Source organism: Carcharhinus amblyrhynchos, chromosome 25 (genome assembly GCF_965287045.1).
Source record: "Carcharhinus amblyrhynchos chromosome 25, sCarAmb.v2.hapA, whole genome shotgun sequence".
NCBI lineage: Eukaryota > Metazoa > Chordata > Chondrichthyes > Carcharhiniformes > Carcharhinidae > Carcharhinus > Carcharhinus amblyrhynchos.
This window is the reverse complement of record NC_137348.1, coordinates 25,872,821-25,899,262: the sequence shown is the minus strand read 5'-3', so window position 1 is coordinate 25,899,262 and position 26,442 is coordinate 25,872,821. Positions and strand designations below refer to the sequence as shown.

The window sequence follows — 26,442 nt, the reverse complement described above, 5'->3', positions numbered from 1 at the left end:
GGTTTGTTTTCTGACTGCTTTGGCTGACCTCCACCCTCCCTGACAAATTTGGAAACACAAGGCTGAGTCTTGTTCTGTAGTGACAGTTGATTAACAACCTTGCTGGGGGGACACTAGTTGTTGCATGTGAAGTAGTCCCATAGCCCAGAAGAAATCATGAGATGCTGGTCTCCAGGTTCCTCCTGACTGCATCTTTAGGACAGACTTAAAGGCTTGGATGGCTTATTCAACTAGTCGTTGGATGCTGACTGGTAAGGCACAGTCCTTAATGTGCCATGACATTCAGCTAAAGGAGGCGCTGGTATGCAGCTTGGAGGGGCAGCTGTTGACAATGAAAAAACGGATTGACAGCCTAGACCTAAAGAGACTGGAAACTGAGCTGGAGCAAAATCAAAGAACTCCAACACCTGCAGAACGCCAGCTCCGTCTTACTCCAGCTAAGATCTATCCTGGGTGTGCCATGCTGAGCAACGCGAATGAAAGTCTGAAATGGAATGAACTGCAAGAAAAATACAACCGGGACGTAGAGAAGAAGAGGCTAGCCCCTGAAGCGGAAGCTCTGCAAAAGCAGCAGAATCAACTTATATGTTGAGAGAATAAGGTGAAATGTTGTGTTTATCATCAGGGTCAAAACGTTCTGGCAATAAATTACACCACAAGTGAAAAGTGGATTCCTGCCATCACGTCAACTGTATAGACAGGCTTGGTCTCCTACAGATACAAACATGAGATTATGTAACATGGAGAAGATATGTGGATTAACCTTTGGCAACAAGAAACAATCTGCCAGAGACAGAACCAACCGAGAATCCACATCAAGCTGTGCCAAGATAGAACCTGGACCACTCCGAGAATATGACAGAACTCAAACAGGGATGAGGTTTAAACCAAGCCAAATATATCGGAGGTTGCAGTAATCACTATAAAGCAGATGCTTGAGTTTCACAGACAGTGATACAGAGAGTGACGTTCTCTGGAATATCTGACCTTTTGACTGTTGTTGTTTATTAATTCATCATTAGTTCATATTGCTAATTTGATAACATTATACTGGAGTCGGGTACTTTCATTTAAAGGGGAAGGAAAAGTGTTGTTATTCATATTATTTCTAGTGTTTCCTCACTAGCAGCTTTGCAGTGGAACAGGGATGATTTAAGGGACCAATCATGTGACATCATTGAAGACATCAATCATTTGTGCGGGCTAACAGACAGTGTTATTTTAGTGTTAAAATTCTTTAAATAAAGCTTTTTGTTTATTTAAACCTTCAACGCCTGCAGCCTATCTTCTAAAACCACCACATCATTGTGTATAAATGCAGATTTCATCTCAAGAGCATGCCTGTTGTATTCTGGGATAAGAAAGGAACCTTAGTCATATTATCCTTTTCTCACACTTAGAGAAAAATACTCGGTGTATTTTGAGCAACTTGTTACATGATCTTGAACTATATGACGGTGGATTTCAAGCAACTTTAAAATTGCACAATAATGCATTAAAAATATTCATGGGCTGACAATTCTGGTGCAAAAATCTAATAATGTTAATTTGGCAGGTTTGTGGACTGCTGTTATAATAGTAAGAATTTTGAGCTTCTCAAAATTAATTTTTTTTGATGGTGCACTAACTCTTTTTATTAATTACAGGAGATCAATGGTTGGTATTACCTGCTTGGAGAGGATTTAGGTAGAACGAAACACTTGAAAGTGGCCACACGTCGCCTCAAACCCATTCCAGGTATACATTGCGATATGGTTGGCAATAGTTTTCATGATGTGAATTTTTTAAAACTAAAATGTTCATGTTCGAGAGGTTATTGGAACAAAAATTCCAATAGCCATTCTGAATGGATACAATTATATTTTCAACAACTGGTTTGTGGTACTCTGCAGATCAGTACTCAGTAAACCTGGATAAGTCGCATTAATATAATCAAAGAACAAAAAAAATTACAGCACAAGAACAGGCCCTTTGGCCCTCCAAGCCTGCACCAATCATGCTGCCTGACTTAACTAAAACCCCCTACGCTTCCGAGGACCATATTCCTCTATTCCCATGTCATTCATGTACTCGTCAAGGCGCCCCTTAAAAGTAACTTCCACTACCTCCCCAGGCAACGAGTTCCAGGCACCCACCACTCTCTGTATAAAAAATCTGCCTCGTACATCACTTTTAAAACTTGCCTCTCACACCTTAAATCCATGCCCCCTAATAATTGACTCTTCCAACCCTGGGAAAAAGCTTCTGACTTTCCACTCTATCCATGCCCCTCATAATCTTGTAGACTTCTATCAGGTTTGCCCTCAACCACTGTCGCTCCAGTGAGAACAAATCTAGTTTCTCCAACCTCTTCTCATAGCTAATGCCCTCCATATCATAACATCCTGGTAAACCTTTTCTGTACCCTCTCCAATGCTTCCACATCTTTCTGGTATTATGGTGACCAGAATTGAACACTATATTCCAAGTGTGGTCTCACTAATGTTCTATAAAGTGTCAACATGACTTGCCAGTTTTTAAACTCAATATCCTAGCTGATGAAGGCAAGCATGCCATAAGCCTTTGTGACTACCTTCTCCACCTGCATTGCCACTTTCTGTACACTCAGATCCCTTTGCCTATCGATACTGCGAAGGGTTCTGCCATTTACTGTATATTTCCTATCTGTATTAGACCTTCCAAAATGCATTACCTCAAATTTGTCCAGATTAAACTCCATCTGCCTTCTGTCCACCCAAATCTCCAACTGATCTATATCCTGCTGTATCCTCTTATGGGCCTCATCACTATCCGCAAATCCACCAACCTTTGTGTCGTCCGCAAACTTACTAATCAATCCAACTACATTTTCCTCCAAATCATTTATATATATATATAGCAAAGGTCCCAGCACGGGTCCCTGAGGAACACCACTTATCATAGCCCTCCATTCAGAAATGCACCCTTCTACTGCTACCCTGTCTTCTTTGATGGAGCCAGTTTTGTATCCACCTTGCCAACTCACCTCTGATCCCATGCGACTTCACCTTCTGTACCATTCTGCCATGAGAGACCTTGTCAAAGGCCTTACTGAACTCCATGTAGACAACATCCACTGCCCTTCCCTCATCAATCATCTTTTTCACTTCCTTGAAAAACTCGATCAAGTTCGTGAGGCATGAACTCCTCTTCACAAAACCATGTTGCGCCTCACTAATACATCCACTTACTTCCAAGTGGGAATAAATCCTATCTCCTCTCCAACAATTTCCCTACCACTGATGTAAGGCTCACCGGCCTGTAATTACCCGGATTATTCTTGCTACCCTTATTAAACAAAGGAATAATCATAAAATTCCTGCAGTGCAGAAGGAGGCCATTCAGCCAGTCGAGTCTGCACTGCCTCTCTGATTCTCATTAGGACTAAAGTATAAAATCTTCTAAGCCTATGATGAAACTACATGATCATTTCTGTAATAGTGATACACATTTATTGCATGTGAATAATTTTCATCATAAATGTAGTGACTAAACAATCATAGAAACTCTGCGCTGGATTTAGTCCTAGTGTCCCGCAGCAGGCTTGAACCATGTTGCAAATCTGGCCTGAGAAGGATGTTGCCACTAAAGCTGATCACATGGCCACAAGTTCATGAACATGGGTGATGGGGACCTGCACTAGATGATCTGGTGGTGTGGTTCTGACAGGAAACACATATTTAAACCCCAGTAAGAAGTCTCACAACATCAGGTTAAAGTCCAACAGGTTTATTTGTAGCAAATGCCACTAGCTTTCAGAACTGGCTGTTCCTTCATCAGATGGGTGGGAGTTCTGACCACAAACAGAATCACAGGTTGCTGTTTATGATCAGAACTCCCACCTACCTGATGGAGGAACAGCCAGTTCCTAAAGTTAGTGGTGTTTGCTACAAATAAACCTGTTGGACTTTAACCTGGTGTTGTGAGACTTCTTACTGTGTTTACCCCAGCCCAATGCCGGCATCTCCACATCATTTAAACCCCACGCTGGAGAAGATGCCATATTTAAAGGACAGAAAACCTATGTAAAACCTGAAATTCTGCAGATGGTCTTTCTGAAGGAAAATTGCAATTAAACTTGCCAACATTGTCAGATGGGTGAATATCACAAATAAAAACTTTGGATGGCCCAGGAAGAATAAGAGTTAAGTTCAGTTGGTGGCATCAACAGATTCAGCTGTGTTTGGAGAAGTCACAATCCACCCAGCACATCACCCTGTTGTTCAGCCAGAGCTCAGTGGTTGACCTCCTGTTGGGAACATTTCGGAGGCAGCCTAGATGGAGTGTTGGAGTTGCAGAGGCAGTATTTGGTGGAGCTACCTGAGGCTTTGAGTAGAAATGTGCAGGTCATGGGGGAGTCCATTTATGACAATACCTCTGCCTTATCTAGGGCAGGTGAGCTCATTGTTTCTTTCATTGGAAGGTGGCAAGTGTCATGGAGAAACAGTCCCAAAAGACACACATTGAATGCATGGTGTCAGCCCTGCAGACCATTGCTGGCATCATGAGCTACAGTAGTGGGTCAGCGAAAGATTGTAAGTGCTCCTGTTCACCCATCCAGAACCACCACAGTCAATGGAAAGCAAGGGAGATGGCAGTTGCTGCTGGTACTATACCCATCTAAGGCCTCAGAAGCATAGATAAGAACATAAGAACTAGGAGCAGGAGTAGGCCAGCTGGCCCCTTGAGCTTGCTCCGCCATTCAGTAAGATCATGGCTGAGCTTTTTGTGGACTCGGCTCCACTTGCTCTTAATTCCTTTACTGTTCAAAAATGTGTCTATCCTTGCCTCAAAAACATTCAGCGAGGTAGCCTTGACTGCTTCACTGGGCAGGGAATTCCACAGAGTCACAATCCTTTGTGTGAAGAAGTTCCTCCTCATCTCAGTCCTAAATCTGCTTCCCCTTATTTTGAGACTATGCCCCCTAGTTCTAGTTTCTCCCTGCTTCTATCCTATCTATTCCCTTCATAATATTATATGTTTCTATAGGATCTCCCCTCATTCTTCTGAATTCCAATGAGTGTAGCCCCAGTCTACTCAGCCTCTCCTGATAAGCCAACCCTTTCAACTCCGGAATCAACCTAGTGAATCTTCTCTGCACCCTCTCCAATGCCAGTATGTCCTTTCTCAAGTAAGGAGACCAAAACTTTACACAGTACTCCAAGTGTGGCCTCACCAGCACCTTCTATAGCTGCAACATAATCTCTCTGTTTTTAACTCCATCCCTCTAGCAATAAAGGACAAAATTAAATTTGCCTTCTTAATTACCTGCTGCACCTGCAAACCAACTCCTAGAGATTCCTGCATAAGGATACCCAGGTCCCTCTGCACAGCAGCATACTGCAATTTTTTACCATTTAAATAATAGTCCATTTTGCTGTTATTCCTACCAAAATGGATGACCTCACATTTACCAACATTATACTCCATCTGCAGAACCCTCACCCACTCACTTAGATTATCTATATCCCTTTGCAGACTTTCAACGTCCTCTGCATTCTTTGCTCTTCCATCCACCTTAATGTCATCTGCGAATTTTGACACACTACACTTGGTCCCTAACGCCAAATCATCTATGTAAATCGTAAACAATTGCAGTCCCAACACTGATCCCTGAGGCACACCACTAGTCACTGATTGTTAACCAGAAAAATACCCATTTACCCCTACTCTTTGCTTTCTATTAGTTAACCAATCCTCTATCCATGCTATACATTACCCGTAACACTGTGCACCTTTATCTTATGTAGCAGTCTTTCGTGCGGCACCTTGTCAAATGCCTTCTGGGAATCCAGATACACCACATCTACAGGTTCGCCATTGTCCACTGCACATGTAATGTTCTCAAAGAATTCTGCCAAATTAGTCAAACTTGACCTGCCCTTCATGAGCCCATGCTGCACCTTACCAGTGGGGCAATTTATATCCAGATGTCTCGCTGTTTCTTCCTTGATGATAGCTTTAAGCATTTTCCCTACTACAGAAGTTAAGCTAACCGGCTAACCTGCTTTTTGTTTACCTCCTTTTTTAAACAGTGGTGTCACATTTGCTGTTTTCATCTGTGGGAACCATCCCAGAGTCCAGCGATTTTTGACAAATTACCACTAGTGTATTTGCTATTTCTCCCACCATCACTTTTAGTACCCTGGGATGCATTCCATAAGGACCAGGAGACTTGTCTACCTTTAGCCCCATTAACTTGCCCAACACTACCTCTTTCGTGATGATAGTTTCTACGTTCTCACCTGCCATGGCCTTCCTGTCATCAATTTTTGGCATGTTATTTGTGTCTTCCACTGTGAAGACTGACACAAAATACCTGTTCAATGCCTCAGCCATTTTCTCATTTCCAGCTATTATGACCCCCTTCTCGTCCTCTAAAGGACCAATATTTATTTTTGCCACTCTTCTTTGTTTTATATATTTGTAGAAACTTCTGCTGTTTTTATATTCTGAGCTAGTTTACTCTCATAATCCATCTTACCTTTCTTTATAGCTTTTTTTGTAGCTTTCTGCTGACCTTTAAAGGTTTCCCAATCCTCTAGGTTCCCACTAATCTTTGCGACTTTGTATGCATTTTCTTTCAATTTGATACCCTCCTTTATTTCCTTAGATATCCATGGCTGATTATCTCTTATTCTACATCCTTCCCTATCATTGGTATATATTTTTGCTGAGCACTGTGAAAGATTGCTTTGAAAGTCCTCCACTGTTCCTCAATTGTCCCATCATAAAGTTTTTGCTCCCAGTCTACCTTAGCCAACTCCTCCCTCATCCCTTTATAGTCTCTTTTGTTTAAGCATAAGACACTGATATTGGATTTTACCTTCTCACGCTCCATCTGTATTTTAAATTCAACTATACTGTGATTGCTTCCTCCGAGAGGATCCCTAACTACAAGATCATTAATTCTTTCTGTCTCATTACATAGGACCAGATCTCGGATAGCTTGCTCCATTAGTTGACTCCATTACATACTGTTCAAGGAAGCTATCATGGATACATTCTATGAATTCCTCCTCAAAGCTGCCTTGACCGACCTGGTTTGACCAATTGATATGTGTATTAAAATCCTCCATGATAATTGCTCAGATCATTAATGGAGGAAAGGATGGTGCCAGGGCAGTAGGGGGAGAGTTCAGCTGGAAGCTGAGGCGGATGGCATTCGGTGTCCCCACTTGCCAAACTGGTGTCTTGATCAGGCAATGATAAGGGAGTGCCCAATCTCCTGCCTGCCAGCGGGCTAATATCAGTAGCGACAGAATGAGGCCCTTAAGTTGGCATGTTAAGGCTTCAATTGTGGGCAGGAAGGCTGGCGATTGACCTTTTGCCACACGCTTAGCTGGGAAGCTGGCAGGATCCTATAGAATCCGTCCAGTGTAGGAAGAAGCCATTGGCCCATCAAGTATACACGGACTCTCTGAAAGAGCATCCCACTTTGGCCCTTCCCTCCACTATATCCCCATAACTCCGCGCATTTACCAAGGCCAATCCACCTAACCTTCACCTTTTGGACTGTTGGAGGAAACTGGAGCACCTGGAAGAAACCCATGTAGACATGGGAAGAACGTGCAAACTCCACACAGCAATCTGAGGCTGGAATTGAACCGGGCCCGTGGCACTCTGAAGCAGCAGTGTTAACCATTGTGTCACCATGCCGCAATATCCCTCTTGTCTGATTTTATGCACTCCCATCATCAAACACAATACAGGGGAAGGCACAGGAATCTGCCCATTATCTCTAAACTACTGACAAGAAGTTTTTTTTTGTACTGAGACAAGTAAATCTTTTCTAGAAGACCATGTAATTGTATTTTTCATTCACTTTGTACTAAATTTCCAATAATTTCTGCAACCTTCTCATGTGACTCTTTTCTCAGTTGATGCTGGCATTTCTCTGATTTGGATCACTTTTTAGAATTGGTTTTTCATGTTGCACTAACATTGCACATGGTGCGAAAGGGAAAGGAGACTTGCAAATGTATAAGTGTTCATTGAGACAATATTATACAATTTTAATAGTGTGCTGAATATTTTAGTAGCACATTTGCAGGCTGAATAATTACAGTTGAATTGATTCCACCAGAGTAGATGTAAGTTTGTGTACAGACCAAATTGGTATGTGCAAAGTCCTTTTATTTGCAAAATTACAGGACAAAATTTAAGAATAACCAAAAGCTTTACTTGTTTATTTCAGGAGTTGCCATGAAAAATAATGCAACAGCAAATGAAAACAGAGGCATTGAGGATATACTGCAATTAAAGGTACGCTTGTATCTCTTGGTGGAATTTTGAAGAGCTTTCTCAAATTTGAGCATTAATAGTTGTGAATACAAACTAAATTTAAACTTCATCACAGTGCTCACAGGGTGGGCAGGAAGGCTGTCGATGCACCCTTTGCCATACACTTAGCTGGGAAGCTGGCAGGATCTGAGAGTATCTGTACAGTGTAGAAAGAGAACATTGGACCTTCAAGTTTACACGGACTCTCCAAAAGACAGTAGCCCAGAAATCTGTCCTCCAACTGATTACAAGGATTGCAGAGCCATGTGCAAGGGAAGCCGCAGTGTCTCTGAGTTGCACAAACATGTTGCCTCTCTCAGGATGGTAGTGTTCATGTACCATCAACTACCACTCTGTCGGTACCCTTGCTGCTTTCTTACAGCCAGTCAAGAATGCTACTGCACATAGTGAGGTGGTGCAGTTTGAGGCAGAGCCCTAAAATCCCAGAGCCCTGAGCTCTACCTGCAAGGCTACCTGCAGTCCCATTCAGTGAAAGTTAATAGTCTTCCATGGCAGAAGGATGGCAGGAAAATACCCCTGCAGGAAAGGCACAAAGGGAATGCACAAGGGTGAATGGTTCAGTTTTGTTTGTATAATTAGAAGTGTTGTCAGATAAAGTTGATGTGAACTGATGTTTTTTTGTTGGTGTTTGGAGTTTGACCAAGATGATGCAGTGATAGTATTGCTGATTGACTGTGACAAGAAGGAATTATGAAGCAACTGGGGAAACTAGAGTATCAGTATCACTCATGGACAACTCATCTGGAGGGTTGGGAATCCAGGGTTCCACCTCCCTTCCTCCTCTTTCTCCTTTCCCTCTGACACCGTTTCCCCTCTCTGTTGCGTGTGCTTCATTTCCAAACCATGCAGCAGCCCATGAGTGACTGCAACAGTAATCCCAAGGACAATAGCAGACATTTTTCTGACAGACATCCAACTTCCATTGACATTCTTATCAAGATCCAACATCACTCGCTTAAAAATCCAAAATGTTTGCAAAAATCCTCCAATAAAAATGGACTTTTGTTGCTGCAGACTTAATGAAAATAAAATCAAAATCAGCTCACCTGGATATTGAATAGTTGTCCTTTTTAACTGATGCTTGTGGGGATAATTCCTCGTGCAATTCTTCATGGGTGGCATTTTGGCACAGTGGTTAGCACTACTGTCTCACAGCGCCAGGGACCCAGGTTTGATTCCCGGCTTGGGTCACTGTCTGTGTGGAGTTTGCACATTCTCCCTGTGCTGCACGGGTTTCCTCCGGGTTCTCCAGTTCCCTTCCAAAGTCCAAAGATGTGCAGGCTAGGTGCATTAGCCATGCGAAATTCTCCCTCAGTGTACCTGAACAGGCTCTGGGGTGTAGTGACTAGGGGATTTTCACAGTAACTTCATTGTGGTGTTAATGTAAGCCTACTTGTGACTAATAAATAAACTTTATTTTAACTGAATGCATTGGAGTGTTTAAAAGTGGGTGTTAACTGGACTTGTATGATCCAAAATGGCAGGGTGTGAACCACATCACGGAGGTGGCCAGAAACATTTCAACTACTGTTATTTCACTTTGGCATCTCTGTAATGCTGACAGCAACTGCACCACAGAACCCATTTTTGCAGTCTTGGTTTGTTTGGAGCCATATGTGACAGAAGTGTAAAAGTAATGTTCATCTTATACATGACCTTAAGTGTCATTTGGAATATTGCAAATGAAGCCCAAGATAAAAAGGTTATCAAAACAGAATAGTGCAACTTGTTTTTACTGGAATTATTTACTATTGATGACAGGCTATAGGTATGAGGGGAGACTTAAGTAGTTTGAACTTTTTTCTTGAACTGACAGTGTTACAGATGATCTGATGGAGGTTTTCACGTTCTTGAAGGGGTTATAGTAGTATTTTATTGTTTTCATTGGTCACTGAGGTTTGTAATAAGGACATAAGTTTTAAAGTAGTCACAAAAATACTTAAAGTGGAAGTTAGGAAAAAAATCTTAACCCAAAGGATTGTTAAAATTCTCTGCTGCAAACTGTTAAACCATTTCTTCAATACTTTAATAAGGAAATTAGGTAGTCACTTTAAAAAAGAGCAGAGTGAAACATTTTGATTGCGATTAGACTAACTTTAATTGCAACATAATGTGCTAAATGGTCTGTATATGTTTACACACACAGACTAAAATTTTTATGTTAAATTTCTGTTCTCTTTGTGGCATACATGCTTCAATATATGTAGGGAAAATTTTATGTTGCATAAATACTGAATTCTTTTTTATGAAAGGTCCCCAATGCATTTTTTATTAATGGTTGTTATGCTAAGAGAAATGTTTTGCTTGTGATTAATGTGTTAGACAAAGATGGGAAATAATAAAGTAAACATTGTAGTTGAAATAGGAAGCTCAACTCAAGTGTTTACACTTTGTCCATGCATAAGAATCAAATCCTCTTGTGCAACATTTTTATAATATTCACTTAGGGAATTTTGCTTTAAAAAGTTACTGAAAATATTAATCACTTTAATTATTGTTTTACCTGCTGTTGCCAGTAACTAGTCCTACAAAGCATTTCGTACTTCTAGCTTTTTTCTTGCTTGATTCTTATTTCCATAAATGAAGCATGAAACAACATTGAGTCATGGACTTTGAGGAAGTAGAGGAATCATAATTGGGTAGGTCTTTAAGTGCATTAGAATTTTAGTCATTTAACTGATTATCCAACATAAAAATGGCTTTCTTCAGCTAATCAACAAGTACCTCTTACTTCACTTCATTTTATTTCACATCAACTAACTGCTCACTCCAGTTTAGGATTATGAGGAGTCTGAGCCTGTCCCAACAGACATTGGGCCTAATGCCCAGCAGGATACACACAGGATGGGATGCCATTCCAGGGCACACATTTACATTCTCAGACTGAGGGGCAATTTATAGTGGACAGTCTATCTAGTCTATATGCCTTTGGGCTGTGGGAGAAAGCTGGAACACCCAGCAAAAAAACATTCAAACGGGTAAAATGTGCAAGCTCCACACAGACAGGTACTTAAGGTTGGAAAAGAAACCATCCTTGGAACTGTGAGGCAGCGGCAGCATGCCACCCCTACCTTTTTATCCAAATTTAAAACAAGTTCTACTAATCATTAGTGACATTGTACCTAGTACAGAATTAGTTTCTGTGTAATCTTTGGTTAAGTTTTCACTGCTAATTAATGCCTGTTATTGCCCTATGCTATTGGGAATATTGTAATAAATATTTCTCACCAGTACATAAACATGTTGCAGTGAACTGACTGCAAAGATTAGAAGAAACCAAAGGTATGCTCTGCTTCATAGAAACATAAAAGTAAGTTTATTTCTTGCTGAGTGAAATTTTCAGGAAACCTTCTGGCTTATCGTTCAGAGGCATGCAGTGAGCCAGAGGTTTGGGAGGTGAAAGGTTGCTTCCTGCGATTCTTCTAAATCTGAGTTCCCATGGGTGGTTATGCCAACTAAATTACAGCTCACTCTGAAACATTTAAGCCAGTGACACACAGCTTCGGGAAATTTGTTCTGTGTCCAACAGTTCATTGTACATGCGGAGCAATGAATTTATTTAATGGAATATGCAAGATCTGTGTTTAGATCCTTGAAAGATCTGAATTTGTAAAAGTAGTCAGCTCTGCAAACTGGGGTGGTTGTTCTAGAAGAATATAAATTACAGCATAAACAGGGATTGTCCAGTCCGTTGCAGGAAGAACTATTGAGATTCAACAATGCTCCAAGCAATTGGGCAACAGGTATAGCATTTATGAACTCAATTGAGTATTATGTACAGTATATTAAATCATTCTTTTAAAGAAATGTTTGTAAATTTTGTTCACTTTGTAGCGTTCCTAATTCAAGTCAGTGAATTGGGATTTTTATGGATTTTATTTACTTGTATTTCTTCTTGTTGAATGAGTTGTACATACTTATGTAAAATATGTCATCATTTCAAAACAGAAATAATTTGATTATTTTTCAACTGTAGTTTGAATTCTGAGGAATATTTTGAACTATGGAATTTATTTTACAGTACTGGAAAGTTCTAAAGTTGCGCTGAAACTTGCTGTAATTTATGGTTATAGAAAGTGATAACATTTTTCTACTTTGGATAAATTTCTGACTTTGAAAGATCATAGATACAAAATATTAGCCAGCAAAATATAAACTAGAGATAATCGGAACTGATGTAAAGTTTGGGATTTCAAGATTCCTATATGGTGTATTTAAAATAAGTTACTTTATAAAATCATTTATTATCTTGTAATTTATAAATCAGTTTGTTGGCTCCAAAAATCTAACCTGGACATTTTGACATGATTTGTAAGGATGTACAGGATTAGCTATAATAAGTGAGCAACTGGCCATGGCAGATGAGAAAAAGGAATCTTCTCAATTTGCATCTTAGCTGATTGCCCTGGGGATCTGGATCTCCACAAATCTTATTATAATGAGAAGGATGCTTTCTAAGTACCAAGCATTGGTTTAGCTACTGGTTAACCAGAAGTGTGTGAATGCCAAGGATTGTGCTGCAAATTCATTTTGGGTAGAGGACTCCACAAGCCATATGCACAAACGAACATGGCAATTTTTCAACAGTATCGGCACCAATGAGCATCGGCAACCTGCGGGAAATTTGGATCGAATCCCTCCATGTCATTAGGCCTTAAGAATAGTTGGTACTTCTCGCACTGATGCACAGGATGTAGAGTCCTGGAGTTTCAAAGTGGCAGAGACGATCTGTTCTGCTTCCATTGATTTAATTGATTCCATTAGGACTATTGTAATGCTGACCAGTGATTGTGGTAAAGCAGGCTCAGGCAGCAGGGGAACAGTTAATGATACTGTCGTTTGGTGCTTAATCAGAAGAAGCTGCTAACCTGCAAAATATTAGCCAGTAGAATTAGTTATTTCAGAACTTTCTGTCACCGAGGTGTTTTTCGATAAAGCATATAACTAGGTTTAGCACAATAGAAATCTAAGACTAACACTGAGAAATGGCATGGAAGCAAGCTGTCGATACTCAAATACCATAGGGGGAATTCAACAGCAGTTAATAGGAGGAGCTCTATTTACAATTATATTTTGGCTGATTTGTAATTTTAGTGCCATTGGTTCTGGTGATCAAAGAGGTGTTTCAGCAAGAGCCTTATTATTAAATGCATGTTGGGGTTCATCACACAAATGGGACACAAATGCATTTTAACTTGGTCCTAAGTGAGAAACTTATCATTCACAACTGGCAAGGTAAAGTGATCAAAAAGCCAGTGAGGCCCACCCATTTGAGTTAAAACATTTTTATTTAGTAGGGCTACAAGGAGCAGGAGTTTGACTTTCTGCTGCTCCAACCTTTCTCACTTTCCCGAGCAATTTGTGTAATGCCTGTTCTCTCTCACTTATTTTGTTGCCAACAGCTTTCTCATGATGCTGATTGGTACCTCCCAGTTACATTGATGGATATGAGCCTCTGCTGGTCTCAGGTTGGCTGGCAGATCTTGGCAGTGGGACTTCTACTACTGGAGTCTGAATTCCATAGAAGGTCTGCCTGTAGCCACTTAAGTGCTTGCATGGTACTTAATACTACTGGGCTTTCCCTGTGGAACTTATGGATATTCCCTGCCATTTCTCTGAGTGGTGGTCAAGATCCCCATTGGGCTGATATGCCTTGGAATGGTTTGGTGGTGCATCAGTTTGGTACATGTAATGTACCAAATAACCTATATTTATTTTGGGTTGATGGTCCCTTTTAGAACAGGTTTCTGTTAAAGGTGATATTTGATAAAACACATGCTTCCATTAACTGATCATGTGACCAAGTTATGGCAGGTAGGTAACAAAATAGCAAAGGATCAACAAAAAGTTAATTATAGGGGTGAGTAGACTGTAAATGGCTCATGCCTCAAGTAGGATTTTGGTTTTAGTTTTGAATAAGCTTGCTGAAGGATACATCTCTTGTGTCGAAACCTCTTGTTAAATAAAAGATTCTTAACAGTGAGTTGGATTTCTTGGATAGCCAAACTGAGAAGTGGGAAGACGTGAATTTAGCTGAAGAACTCTGGGGTTAAAGAATGTTAGTACCAGGAGAATTCTGATCTGAGGTGGTTACTCTTAAAACATTAACAGTGCCTGTGTTGAACTGAGAGTCTACAATCGTGGGATGATTGGAGGAGATTTGAAGGGACAACTTTGCCAGAAATGGACGGAAGGCCCAACAGATCTCAGGCTTTATACAAATCTCTGAAACACTACTCAGACCGAATGGTTGATCCACCTATTTCAGATAAATATCTGAGCTGAGATTTTTAGGTTGGAAGTCAAATGGGTATAGGAAAACATTAGGAGTTTTGGCTCTAAGAATAAGTACATACGTTCAATGTACTTTTAATATCTTGAAAACAACAGACTATTTTTGTTATTAGCATTCATGTTTGAAGATTTTTTTTGTTAAGTATTTTTATTTAAGTCATGACCTGTGGCTTCATCCTAGATTTTTGGATTCTTAAAAAAAAAGTTGCTGGTTTGTAGTGAGATGATAACACTATTTGCAAACTGAAAACATTAATCATCTGACAGATAGATGTATGTGGTGCCTCTACCTGCAGATTATAGTGTAGGGATCTTGGCTGCCAGGTGCAGAGGAGTTAAGCTGACTTTCAGAATGTCCCTTTGCTACACAGTGGTTAGCACTGTTGCCTCACAGTGCCAAGGACCAGGGTTTGATTCCCGGCTTGGGTCACTGTCGTTGGAGTTTGCACATTCTCCCCGTGTCTGCGTGGGTTCCCTCCAGATGCTCTGGTTTCCTCTCACAGTCCAAAGATGTGCAGGTTAGATTGATTGGCTATGATAAATTGACCCTGATGTTAAGGGATTAGCAGAGTAAATATGTGGTGTTATAGGAATAGGGCCTGGGTGGGATTGTGGTTGGAGCAGATGCGATGGGTCAATGGCCCCCTTCTGCACTGTGACATTTGATAAAGCACATGGCTTCCATTAACTGATCATGTGACCAAGTTACCTGGCAGATAAGTAACAGAATAACAAAAGGATCCCTTCTGCACTGTAGGGATTCTATGACAATTTTATTCTACCTCTATACTCCTACTCCAAATATATGGGATGATCCCTTTCAGACACTTGGCATTTTGATGGCTGTTGTGGTGTCTGTAGGGAGTTGTAGTAAACTGCAATAGAAAAACAGAAAAAATGTTTGAGAAATGGCTTGAAAACTATGCAGAAAATACCCTCACAGAGCTTTTGGAATTAGCCACTGCTCACAACTCTAGCAAGTAAATGATGGTTAAAAGACTGTATTCAATGTGCATAAATATCGGTAAATATGGGGAGATCAAATTACGTTATCAGGACTGTATTAAGATATTTAAATGAAATCACTACCATATTACTTTGCACAACGCTTCATCCTCCAAAACATGCAGAAATAAGTGGATCCCCATAGGAAAATTAGCAGTGCGACAACGTGCTTTCTTCACCCCCATTCTTTCCTATCTATACCCCAACCAAAAATATGCATTATTCTTTTTCCAGCCGGTATCACCCACTCTTAAGTTTGAAAATAAGACTAATTTATTCCCATATTTATTGATAATGTTGTAATTGTTTAGCAAAATAGTTGTATTATACAGCTGCTTATAAATTTATAAATAAACCTTTTGTTGAAATATATTAGCAGAGCAAGATTTTTTGATATTCTTCAATTTTATGTTGCTAGTTCCTTTGTGGTCTGTTTCAGGTTACAATCCCAAGAGGCAAAGATGGCTTTGGTTTCACAATTTGCTGTGATGCTCCTGTTCGTGTGCAAGCAGTAGACCCAGGCAAGATAGTTAAATTTGAGGATGAGTTCGACAGTTATAAGCACATCTCTTCATTTAACACCTGTGTAGATACAGCCTTTTAAAATAAGATTATGGCTCATTCAGTGAATGCTTGATATCTTTTAGTTTAAATTAAAATATTTTTTGCAATGTTAGAAGAGGTTTTAAATTATTTAAAATATGGTGCCATTATGAATGATTTTGGTAGAACTGTTCTTGTTTAACTTACTATTCTGTGGAAATCAGGCCAAGCTCAAAACTACTTTGTTGTAGACATACATGGACTGATTTAAGATTGAGTATTCTCTTTTTACAATAGACTTGGCTTTAGCAGTGCCTTTCCATATTTCTGATTTTTTTTTCAGGACGTATTTCTAAACTTCCAGCAAAAATAATTATTTCAGTTTATGAAGTGCCACATGGAGGTGAAGTTGATGGAATATCTTTTCAATCCATGTAGTCTCATATTTTAAATTATTGCAGTTTTGTTGATTTTTAGGTGGTCCAGCTGATCAAGCAGGATTGCAATCATTGGACACTCTATTACAGCTGAATGGACAGCATGTGGAACAGTGGAAATGTGTGGAGTTGGCTCATGCAATAAGGTAAAATCTTTTCAGTGAAGTGGAATAGCAGTGGTCAAGACTGAGTACACAGATCGTTTGTCAACCAAAGGTCTGGCTTTATCGTAAAACTGCAACAGTGACCACTTGTATATGTAGAGTGCTCTTAACGTTACTAAAATGTTCAAGATGCGTGACAAATTTCATCAAATACATTTGACACCAAGCTACATAAGAATATATTAGACTATATGACCAAAAAAATGCTTTAAGAGTTCTTGGCGGGGGAGGGTAAAACTAGAAAAGCCAATCAACAGTGCACTGGGATAGTAAGGCCGAGAGGCAACAAAGATGTGGATGAGGGTTTCAGCAGAGAAAAGCTGAGGAATGATGGAGGGAGGTAATATTGCAGAGCTAAAAGTAAGTGATCTTACTGATGATGTGGTATGTGGTAGCAAGATTATTTTCAGGGTCAAGAATGAAATGAATGATGTAAATGCCTGATTCAGCCTCAAAAACATGTTACAAGGAGAGAGATGCAGTTGATGGGAAGAGAGTAGAGTTTGCAATGGGTAATTATTTTGAGTAATGACAGAGTGAATTATCATCAGGATGAAGATGCTACTTCCTTTTTTAAATTTTCATATCTGCAATATTACACTTTATTACACAAACACTAAAGTCAGTCATAAAAATAATCCAACTACTCAGTTCCATCTGTGTCTGATATTCAGCTTGACTAATGAAGAATCATCTTTATCTTGAGGGCTCATTTTATGAACATATGAATTAGGGGCAGGAATAGGTTACTCAGCCCCTCGAGCCTGCTCTGCCTTTCAACAAAATCATGACTACTTTTTCCTTCCCATTGCTCTGACAACGTTTATCACCAGTGGGTACAATTTAGGAGGTGGAAGATTGGTGAACTTCCACTGAGGGCACTTCTGAGCAGCCCTTGACCCTGAAGGCCCTGCTGCAGACGTCATGGACTGACACAGTCTGGTCTGTCAGTGTATCAGCAAGTTTGTGCTTTGGCAGTTACATTTTAAGCTTACTAACATTAAGCCCCTGGAGGAACTTCCCCTTGCTACCCCAAGAAGCTGGGTGGCTGGCATCTGAGCTAACATGGTTGCAGCTGGCTTCCAAAGGTGGATGTGAAGTTGCAATCCTACTATCACAAGTTGTGCATAACCTTCTCCTGAGAAGAAAGAAGCTTTGTGCAGTGATTGGGGAAGAGTGAAGAACATCCTTTTTTACAAGGATGTTGCCTGGATTGCCTTATGAAGATAGGTTGAGGGAGCTGGGACTCTTCTCCCTGGAGAGACGAAGGTTGAGAGGCGACCTGATAGAGGTTTATAAGATGTTGAGAGGAATAGATAGGGTGGATTCTCAGAGGCTATTTCCCAGGGCTGAAATGGTCGCTACGAGAGGACACAGATTTAAGGTGCAGGGAAGCAAGTACAGAGGAGATGTTAGGGGTAAGTTTTTCACTCAGAGGGTGGTGAGTGAATGGAATCGGCTGCCATCGGTGGTGGTGGAGGCGAACTCGCTGGGGTCTTTTAAAAGACTTCTGGATGAGTATATGGGATCTAATGGGATTGGGGGTTATAGATAGGTCTATGGCTTAGTAGGTATAGAAGTGATCGGCACAACTAGTGGGCCGAAGGGCCTGTTTGTGCTGTAGTGTTCTATGTTAATGCAAGAAGGGGAGGTGAATATTCTGTCTTGGTGAACTTGCAGGTGGTGGAGGGAAGAGCAGAGAAAGAGAGCAATGACGAATCCTCACTTTGACAGTTTGGTGATGCCATTAACCTTTTCTAAATATTGTAGCTATATCCTGGGAACTAATCTCTTAACACTGGGGAGATGATGACCTGGTGATATAATTGCTAGACTATTAACCCAGAAACTCAGCTAATGTTCTGGGGACTTGGGTTTGAATCCCACCATGATAGTTGGTGGAATTTGAATTCAATACAAAATACCTGGAATTAAGAACCTACTGACCACAAAACCATTGTCGATGGTTGGAAAAACCCATCTGATTCACTCATGTCCTTTAGGGAAGGAGATTTGCCATCCTTACCTGGTCTGACTGATATGTAACTCCAGAGCCAAAGCAATATGGTTGATTTGCAACTGCTCTCGGGCAACCAGGGATGGACAATAAATGCTGGCCAGCCAGCAACTCCCATGTCCCAAGAATGAATTAAAAAAACTCTCCTATGCACCTGCATCTCAGTGGAAACAGAGGTGATACCTTTAGGGCTTTCCATCTTCTATGGGAACAGGATATTCCTCTTTCTGGCTACTGCCTGGTCTAATATGGCACTGGAGAAGCTGGGAAACCTGTTCTGTGGGTTCAGCATTCATTTGCTTCTTCAGCTGTGTCCAACATATCAATGTGATACCCCTACTTTGTGGATGTACAGACTTAGCGTGTAATTTGCTTTTATGTACTAGTTTGCTTCTCATTTTCAATCCACACTGCTGGCTTGCACAACAGAAAAAAGAGAGCCAAAGGTTTAAGTCCCACCTTGTCAGTACATAGCTCCTCCATTCTCACCTGTGTTGCCTTGTGGTAGCACATAGCAACATGACCCCAGGCTAAATCTTTGGAGGATCTATGAGAAGTTCTGCCCCCACCTCCATCCCCAGCCATACAGTCTGCAAGTTCACTAACATGAGAACACACCCTGGCACTGATGAAACAAAAACCTTGCTGTCCATACATTGCTCCACTGCCTTGGCAGAGCTGACGGCTAAGGGAGTAAACCCTGACTAAAAATTTGGAGTGGAGGCCAAAGGCAGACTAAATCTTATCATCTTTCCAGCAATTCCCGCAACCAAGGCAGTGCCAAACTTGCATTCTTTTGGACTCGATTGATGAGGTCAAGAGGGGACCCTGACATTTGGACAGCCCAGGGTCTCCATAAGTTTTGCCAAGGCTTACACCGTGGTGAGAATACTCCAATCTTGCTGCAGTGCATTAACACGGATGACAGCAGGTGCTACAAACTGTTTCCAACATAGGATGAGAATATTGTGCCCTGCTGGTCAGCCACAGCTCACCTAAAGTTTGGTTACCTCCAATCAGTAAGGTTGGTCAATGTTAATCGGCTTCAATGGGTGCTTGGAGTTTAGAATCTCTATACAGCATTGGATAGAATCCATTGCACCAGGCAAACGAACAAACAACTGGAGAAAAAAATGCCAATTTTTTGATTGGCAAGCTGGAAGGACAGTACCATATACATGGGATTGATAGCTGACCTGCAGTTGATTAATAATGTGTGCAAGACAACCATGATCAACATAGAATTTAGTAGGTTGAACATGAAGGAATTTCTCTACAAGAAAACAGATTTGTCTCGAGGGGATCACTGAAAGTAAAATATGACATGTTCATCTAGTCAGGAAAAAGTAAACTGAAACGCGTGAGCAAGGTGTAGACTTCTCTGTATCTTACTAATCTCAATGATGGAACTCTCCACAAATGGTTCAGAATGTGTTCCTAGCCCCTCCTCAACTCAAACAAGGCTACTTAAGTTCATCAATATCGACGCTCCAATGTTGTGCTCCACTACAGAAGCAAAAGACTAGTTATTTGAGCAGTTTGAAACCTTTGTCAGCAGCATCTCTAAGTTAAAACATCTTCACCTGATGTGGGATTTTCACACAAGGGTTGGTATAGACCATGAAGCATGGCCATCCAGCCATACATGCCCTGGGAAAGATAAATGAGAACAGATAGGGCTTGAGCTGGCAACATGAGCCTAGTGCTTACCACAGCACCATTTGTGATACAGATCACCCCCTGAGGTGAGGATGAAATCCTTGAAGCTTTTTTTACTCAAAATAGAAATGCCGTCCTTGTATCAACGTCAGCCATTAAGCCTACTCAGAAAAAAAGCAACAGTTCAACTCAATTGTTCAGGAACTCCCATGGATTCTGCAGTGTGCAGAAGCAAAATGAAATGTACTTTGAGAAATCATCCACAATAGTGCACACTCAAAATAAGGGACGCAAGAGTGGAAAATCCTGATTGGGGTTCAAGGCTAACAACACGGTGATGTCAAACGGTTTGCTCTGAGATTCAAAAGAGAAAACTCTGGATATACTAAAAGCCACTTGAAGTCCAAACATGTGTGGGTTAGGTTGCTAAGATCCTAGTGTCAGGGGATTGGCAGGGTAAATTTGTGGGGTTATGGGAATAGAGCCTGGGTGGGATTGTGGTTGGTGCAGACTCGATGGGCTGAATGCCACCTTCTGCACAGTAAGGATATTTTAAGTAAAGTCCAACAAACTGCTAAGCGGTGTGCAAATGACTATCCAGATGTCCTTTGACATATGGAACATCAAGACATGTACAAAGGGATCAAAAAGGCAACAGGTCCATCAGCAAAGAAAACTAAGGCAGGGAGGCCATCAGAAACTGTAAATAAAATTGGAGAGATGAGTGGAACACTACCTTGAGTTGTACACTAGGGGGACCACTATTATCAAGAAGCTTCAGACTGAAAGCTTGTCTATCATGGCCAAGCTGGACATCAAAGCCACAGTGGAGGAGCTTAGCAATATTATTGACTCACTTGCCATGGGCAAAACTCCAGTTGCTGATACTATACCACCTCAACTCAAACATTGCAAACCAGCATTCCTGCCACATCTGCACAAACTTCTCATTCTACTGGAAGAAGGGGACAGTGCCCAGTATGTGTGTGATACAAAGATTGTAACCCCATCAGAGAACAAGCATGGCTACAGCAATTGCAGCAACTATCAAGGCATTTCCATGCAGAGCGTTTCAGGAAAAGTATTTGCTTTTGTCAGCTGTAGATCTTGGCTGAATGCATCCATCCCAAATCCCAGTGTGGTTTCAGAACTGGAAGATCTACAATTGACATGATTTTTGTCCAACAGCTGCAAGAGAAATGCTGTAAATAAAGGAGATTACAATATCATGCCTTCATCAACTTCATCAGAGTATTTGACCATGTGAGCAGAGACAGTCTATTTATTTCACTGCCTGCTGAAGCTACTCATTGTGATCTCTGCTTTCCATATCAAGATGATGACAAAGGTCAGCTATGGCAGGACAACATCAGAACTCTTGTAGATCCGCCATGGGGTCAAACAGGGTTGTGCTCTGACATTGACGTTCTTAAGCATATTATTTTCTTTGCAGCTGTCATGCTTTCAGATCATTCTCTGCGGAATCTACTTGCATACCAGAACTGATGGAAAACTGTACAATCTTTCTCACCTGAGATCAAGACAAAGGAGTGCCAAGTCTTCATCAGAGTCTTGCTCTACTCTATGCTGCTATTTCATCGTGAGGAACACCTGCAGCATTTGTAAAGTTTGGTTTGACCATCAGCATCAGGAAGACAAACAGCAATGGTCTAGGATGTTGCCACATCACTATCAATCAATATTGACAATGTGATGCTGGAGATTGCTGATAGCTTCACATATCTCTGCGCTGCAATCACTAGCAATCTGTCACTTGCTGAAATCAGCTTGTGGATTGCAAAAACAGCAGCTGTTATGTCCAAGCTGAATAAGAGCATATGGAACAACAGCAACCTGACGGTGAAAACCAAATTGCAAGCCTATGAACTTGTTTGCACAGTGTTCACTTTCTACAGCAGTAAGATCTGTACAATATATGTTAGGCAGAAGAAAATGCTGAACAGAATCCACCTTTGCTGTCTCAGATGTATCCTCGACATCTCTTAGCAGGAAAAGGTCATCAACTCAGGTCCTGGAGCATGTTATTTCCATCAGCACATTTTCATTGTTAAGCTAACAAAATCTGCGCTGGCTCATTCACATTCATCGGATAGATGACAGCCCTCCGTACACTGAATTGACCACTGTGTCATAACCTGGCCTCCATACCTTCACTATAAGAACACTTGCAAGCGAGATCTGTAGATGCTGGACACTGATATTGACAACTAGTAGATGACTGCTGATGGCTGTGGTCTCTGGAAGCTAACTGTTTAGACAGACATTACGAGTAGAAATGAAAAGCTCAACTGGCTGAGAGAAAGTAAGCCAGCAAATTGTGCACCTTTTCAGAGCAAAGCAAATGCGACAGAAACTGTCATGCCAGATTGGGGCTCCCTAGCCATATCACTCAGCGCTTAAACATAGTTAACTATAATAGTACAAATCATCTTACAGGACAGAAGACTGCCATGTATTTCTTCAGACTTATTCCTTCCTGTCTGCAGCCAGCATGCGCCCCCTTTTAAATGATGCTGACTGCCTTTAACTGACATCAGTTGAACCCAAATTCCCATTTACTCACATAGATGTGCAGTCAAAGAAGAGCCTGGGTTTATGCCTGACTTCATTATAATGAGTTGGTAGCATCAACTCAAAATTGTTTCTAATAATTTCCAGGCCATTATGTTTGATTGTGGAGTATCCTGCAATGAATGTCATGCTATTATTTCTTCCTCTGGCAAAAACATCCAGCAAGTAATCATTTAATTTATTCTCAGTCCCAGTGATGTTTTTTAATAAGCTTAATTCTTAAATTACTATTATACTATTGAGAGTATTTCTAAACGTTATGAATTTCTTTTACAGCTACGCCAATTTCTAATTTTTTGCCAAATTAATTTTTTTTTCAATTTTTTTGAGGTTTCTACATTTTTTCAGTGGTTTCACTCATCTTTCCCTTTCATAAACTTTATAGTTTATTTTTCTTAATATCATTTCACTTTATGTTGTTTGTAATACATCCAGGTTCATCATTCCCAAACTTATGTTCTCTATTGTTTGATGTTTTTATTATTCAAGCTTAATGAGGCATGCCTTAAGGTGCTGTATTTCTTTGTGATGCATGATACAACCTTATCATAAATATTTAATATACAGATCTCCTGTTTGACAGCACTAGTGTATTAATTGCCCCAAATATTCACAGATGAATTATGTCACTAAATGAACTATTGAGGATACTGCGCAGTTGATTTTGTTGCTGTCAATGAAATTTTAAATGCAAATGATTGTATTGGACAGAAAAGGATAAATGAACAATTGGAAATATAATCATGCACAATTTTCCAGTATTGACTGTAGGTGAATGAGGCTCTGTACTAGAGATGCACAAGCAGAAAATCTACCTTTGCAGGCAACATCACATACTTGTTTCTAATGCTATGTAATTTACTCCTTTACAGAAACTGTCACAGTCAGATCATTGTTTTAATCTGGCGTCTTGTTCCTCGGTTGAAGCCCAGCTTTGAACGCATGATTAGAAGACCATCTTACAAATCAAATTATGATTTGCAGTCTCCACCTAACAAACGTGAGAAGAACTGTAGTACTCCATCAAGTTCTATGGACCACAGAGAAAGTTGCCATATTGTGTATGATGGTACTGATGGGGTTGTACTGAACAGCTGGGAACGACGTGAGGAGTTTGACAAATGTCCACAAAGTGGACCTATGGTGTCAAATGTTGTGTCTGAGGCAGACAATTTTCTCATTCTTTCACCAATAAAACGTGGGAGCCAGGTATGCACCTTATGAAAAGAAAGTTGGCTGACTTGATTAAGTTGTGTGTTGGAAATGTTGAAATATTTTCTTTCTAATATAAGAACAACTCTCATTTAAATAGTGTCTTTAACAAACAAATGTAACAGGGTCTCCACAGTGGTGTAATCGTTGAGTCAAAGCGCAAGGTATTAGGGGAACAAAAAGCTCAGTCAAGATTGGTGATTTTAAAAGGTGGAAGAGACCCAATTGGGATTCAGGGAGTTATTTTGAAGGCTTACAGCTGATATGGCTGAAGTCATGACTGTCAATGATACGATGGAAGCAGGAGGGATTCACAAGAGCCTAGATTTGAAAGAAAGTTTCTAAGAAGGTTGTAAGGCTGGAGAAGGTTACAGTGATTAGGAGGGGTAAAGACATGAAGGAAGTTGAACAGAAAGGTAAGAATTTTAAACTTAAGACATTGGGAAAGTAGGCACCATAGTGGATCAACAAATATGGGGTTGAGGGGTGAATATGAGAGCGTGGGATACGTTTGACAGAGTTTAGATGAAATGAAGTTTATGGCAGGTGCAGGAAGAGAATGTTGGAGAGTTGAGTCTGAAGGTGACAAATGCATGGTTGAGAATTTCGGCAGTAAATGGGTTTATGTAAGGGATAGGGAGATGTACAGGCATATGAAAATATCTGATAGAGAAAGCCCAGCTGTGTCTTTCAATCCATTCCATATAATTGTAATGTCTTCATGAATTCACAAATGGAAAGTCCCTACACATCCAAAGTCAGTTCATTTCTTGGGCGAGATAAAAGACATGAATCCAAAGCCAATTAAGGAAATTGCTCTAGACAATTAAAATTAGCCCAAAAGATCAATTCCAGAAAATCAAATTTACCATAGGCAAAACAGGTGCTAATGGACTGGTGGAATGGGCAATGCTCAAGATGGAAGTGAGATGGGGGTCAATAAACTGGTTCTGAGTCAAATATGACACTGGATAGTGAATAGTCTTTCAGTTCACAGCGAGTGTAGGGTTGCCTGTGAGAGTAAAATTTTATGCTGGGTATAAGAAAAATATCTGGAACTTACAAAAGTTGTAACAGTTCTAAGGTTTAGTGTTCGAATATTAAAGGTAAAAGTTGAAATTTTACTTCACAACTGACTCATGTGATCAAGCTAAGTTCACTTTACTTATAATTTGATTACTTTTCAGATTCTGAGGAAACCTCCTCAAGGGAACCATGTCATATATGGTAAGTGTTCAAGATTAATAATTAATGTTGCCTTCTGGTGTACAACTTTAGTTGATAATAAGAAGCTGTAAATCATTAGTAAATATTTAGTGTGGCAGGCCTAGAACCTAGGGTCAATTAGGCATACAGACTAGAGTTCAATGTTTAAAACAGGTGGTGTTTATTCATCCATGGCAGTTATGTCTTTAAATGGAATAATATACAAAACAGTAACAAGAATTATTTTTCCAGCATATATCTTCTCACTCTCAGCTACTTCTTCTCCAACTGAACTATTTCCCTGCCTCTCACTCTTCCATGCTGAGGTATTGACTTTAAGTGTCCTTACTGGTTTTTGTTTGCTTACTGCCTTGCCTTAGTTGTTCTGACATTTTGTATAACATTTTAAAGTTGTACGCATGCTGTACTTCTATCACACATATGGAATCTTAAACACCTGTGGCTCACAAATTCACATCATTGTCACTCAAGGACATATATTAATTCATCAGGATGAGATATGGGGTGCAACGATAATGTTTCTGTCATGCTATCCCACAATTGATATATATCTTTGCCAAAAATGAATGGTAATTTGTTTTCTATACTTGGTGAAGATTTCTTTTTTAAATTCCACTTCTCGTAAATTTTGTGCTTAGTAAGATATTAGCTTTGCAGTATAGAGTAACAACAGTTTGTTTTATATAATAGTCTTGAAATACAAATATTCTAAGATTCTTTACAAAATTAATATAAAAGGAAGATGGATACTGAGCGAGAGGGAAGTTTAGTAAACTTGGATAAAAGCCTGCCTTTTGAGGAATTTTTTAAAAGAATAGAGAACTGATCAGGTTTAAGATGTAAATGTGAGAATGCAGAGTTTATATAGCTGAAGGCTGTAGCTATAATTGTAGGACAATGAGGCAGGTAGATAGATACACATGAAATTAGAGTCACAGACTGAAGGGATGGGAAATAAATCTGGAGGCAA

At 40.2% G+C, this 26,442-nt stretch overlaps 1 protein-coding gene across 4 annotated transcripts in view; it reads left to right on the top strand.

Moving 5' to 3' along the window:
* rgs3a (regulator of G protein signaling 3a) overlaps positions 1–26,442 on the top strand; it is a 245,008-nt gene that overhangs the window by 70,390 nt on the left and 148,176 nt on the right. For 2 of the 4 annotated variants that reach the window (XM_080212395.1, XM_080212396.1), the window contains exons 7-12: positions 1,647–1,737; positions 8,216–8,283; positions 16,061–16,142; positions 16,642–16,747; positions 23,906–24,242; positions 25,433–25,472. In XM_080212395.1, coding sequence (XP_080068521.1) covers positions 1,647–1,737; positions 8,216–8,283; positions 16,061–16,142; positions 16,642–16,747; positions 23,906–24,242; positions 25,433–25,472 — 724 coding nt within the window. Of the gene's footprint in view, positions 1–1,646; positions 1,738–8,215; positions 8,284–12,026; positions 12,066–16,060; positions 16,143–16,641; positions 16,748–23,905; positions 24,243–25,432; positions 25,473–26,442 lie in introns of those variants that run through there. The other 2 variants (XM_080212397.1, XM_080212399.1) reach the window with 2 other exon arrangements.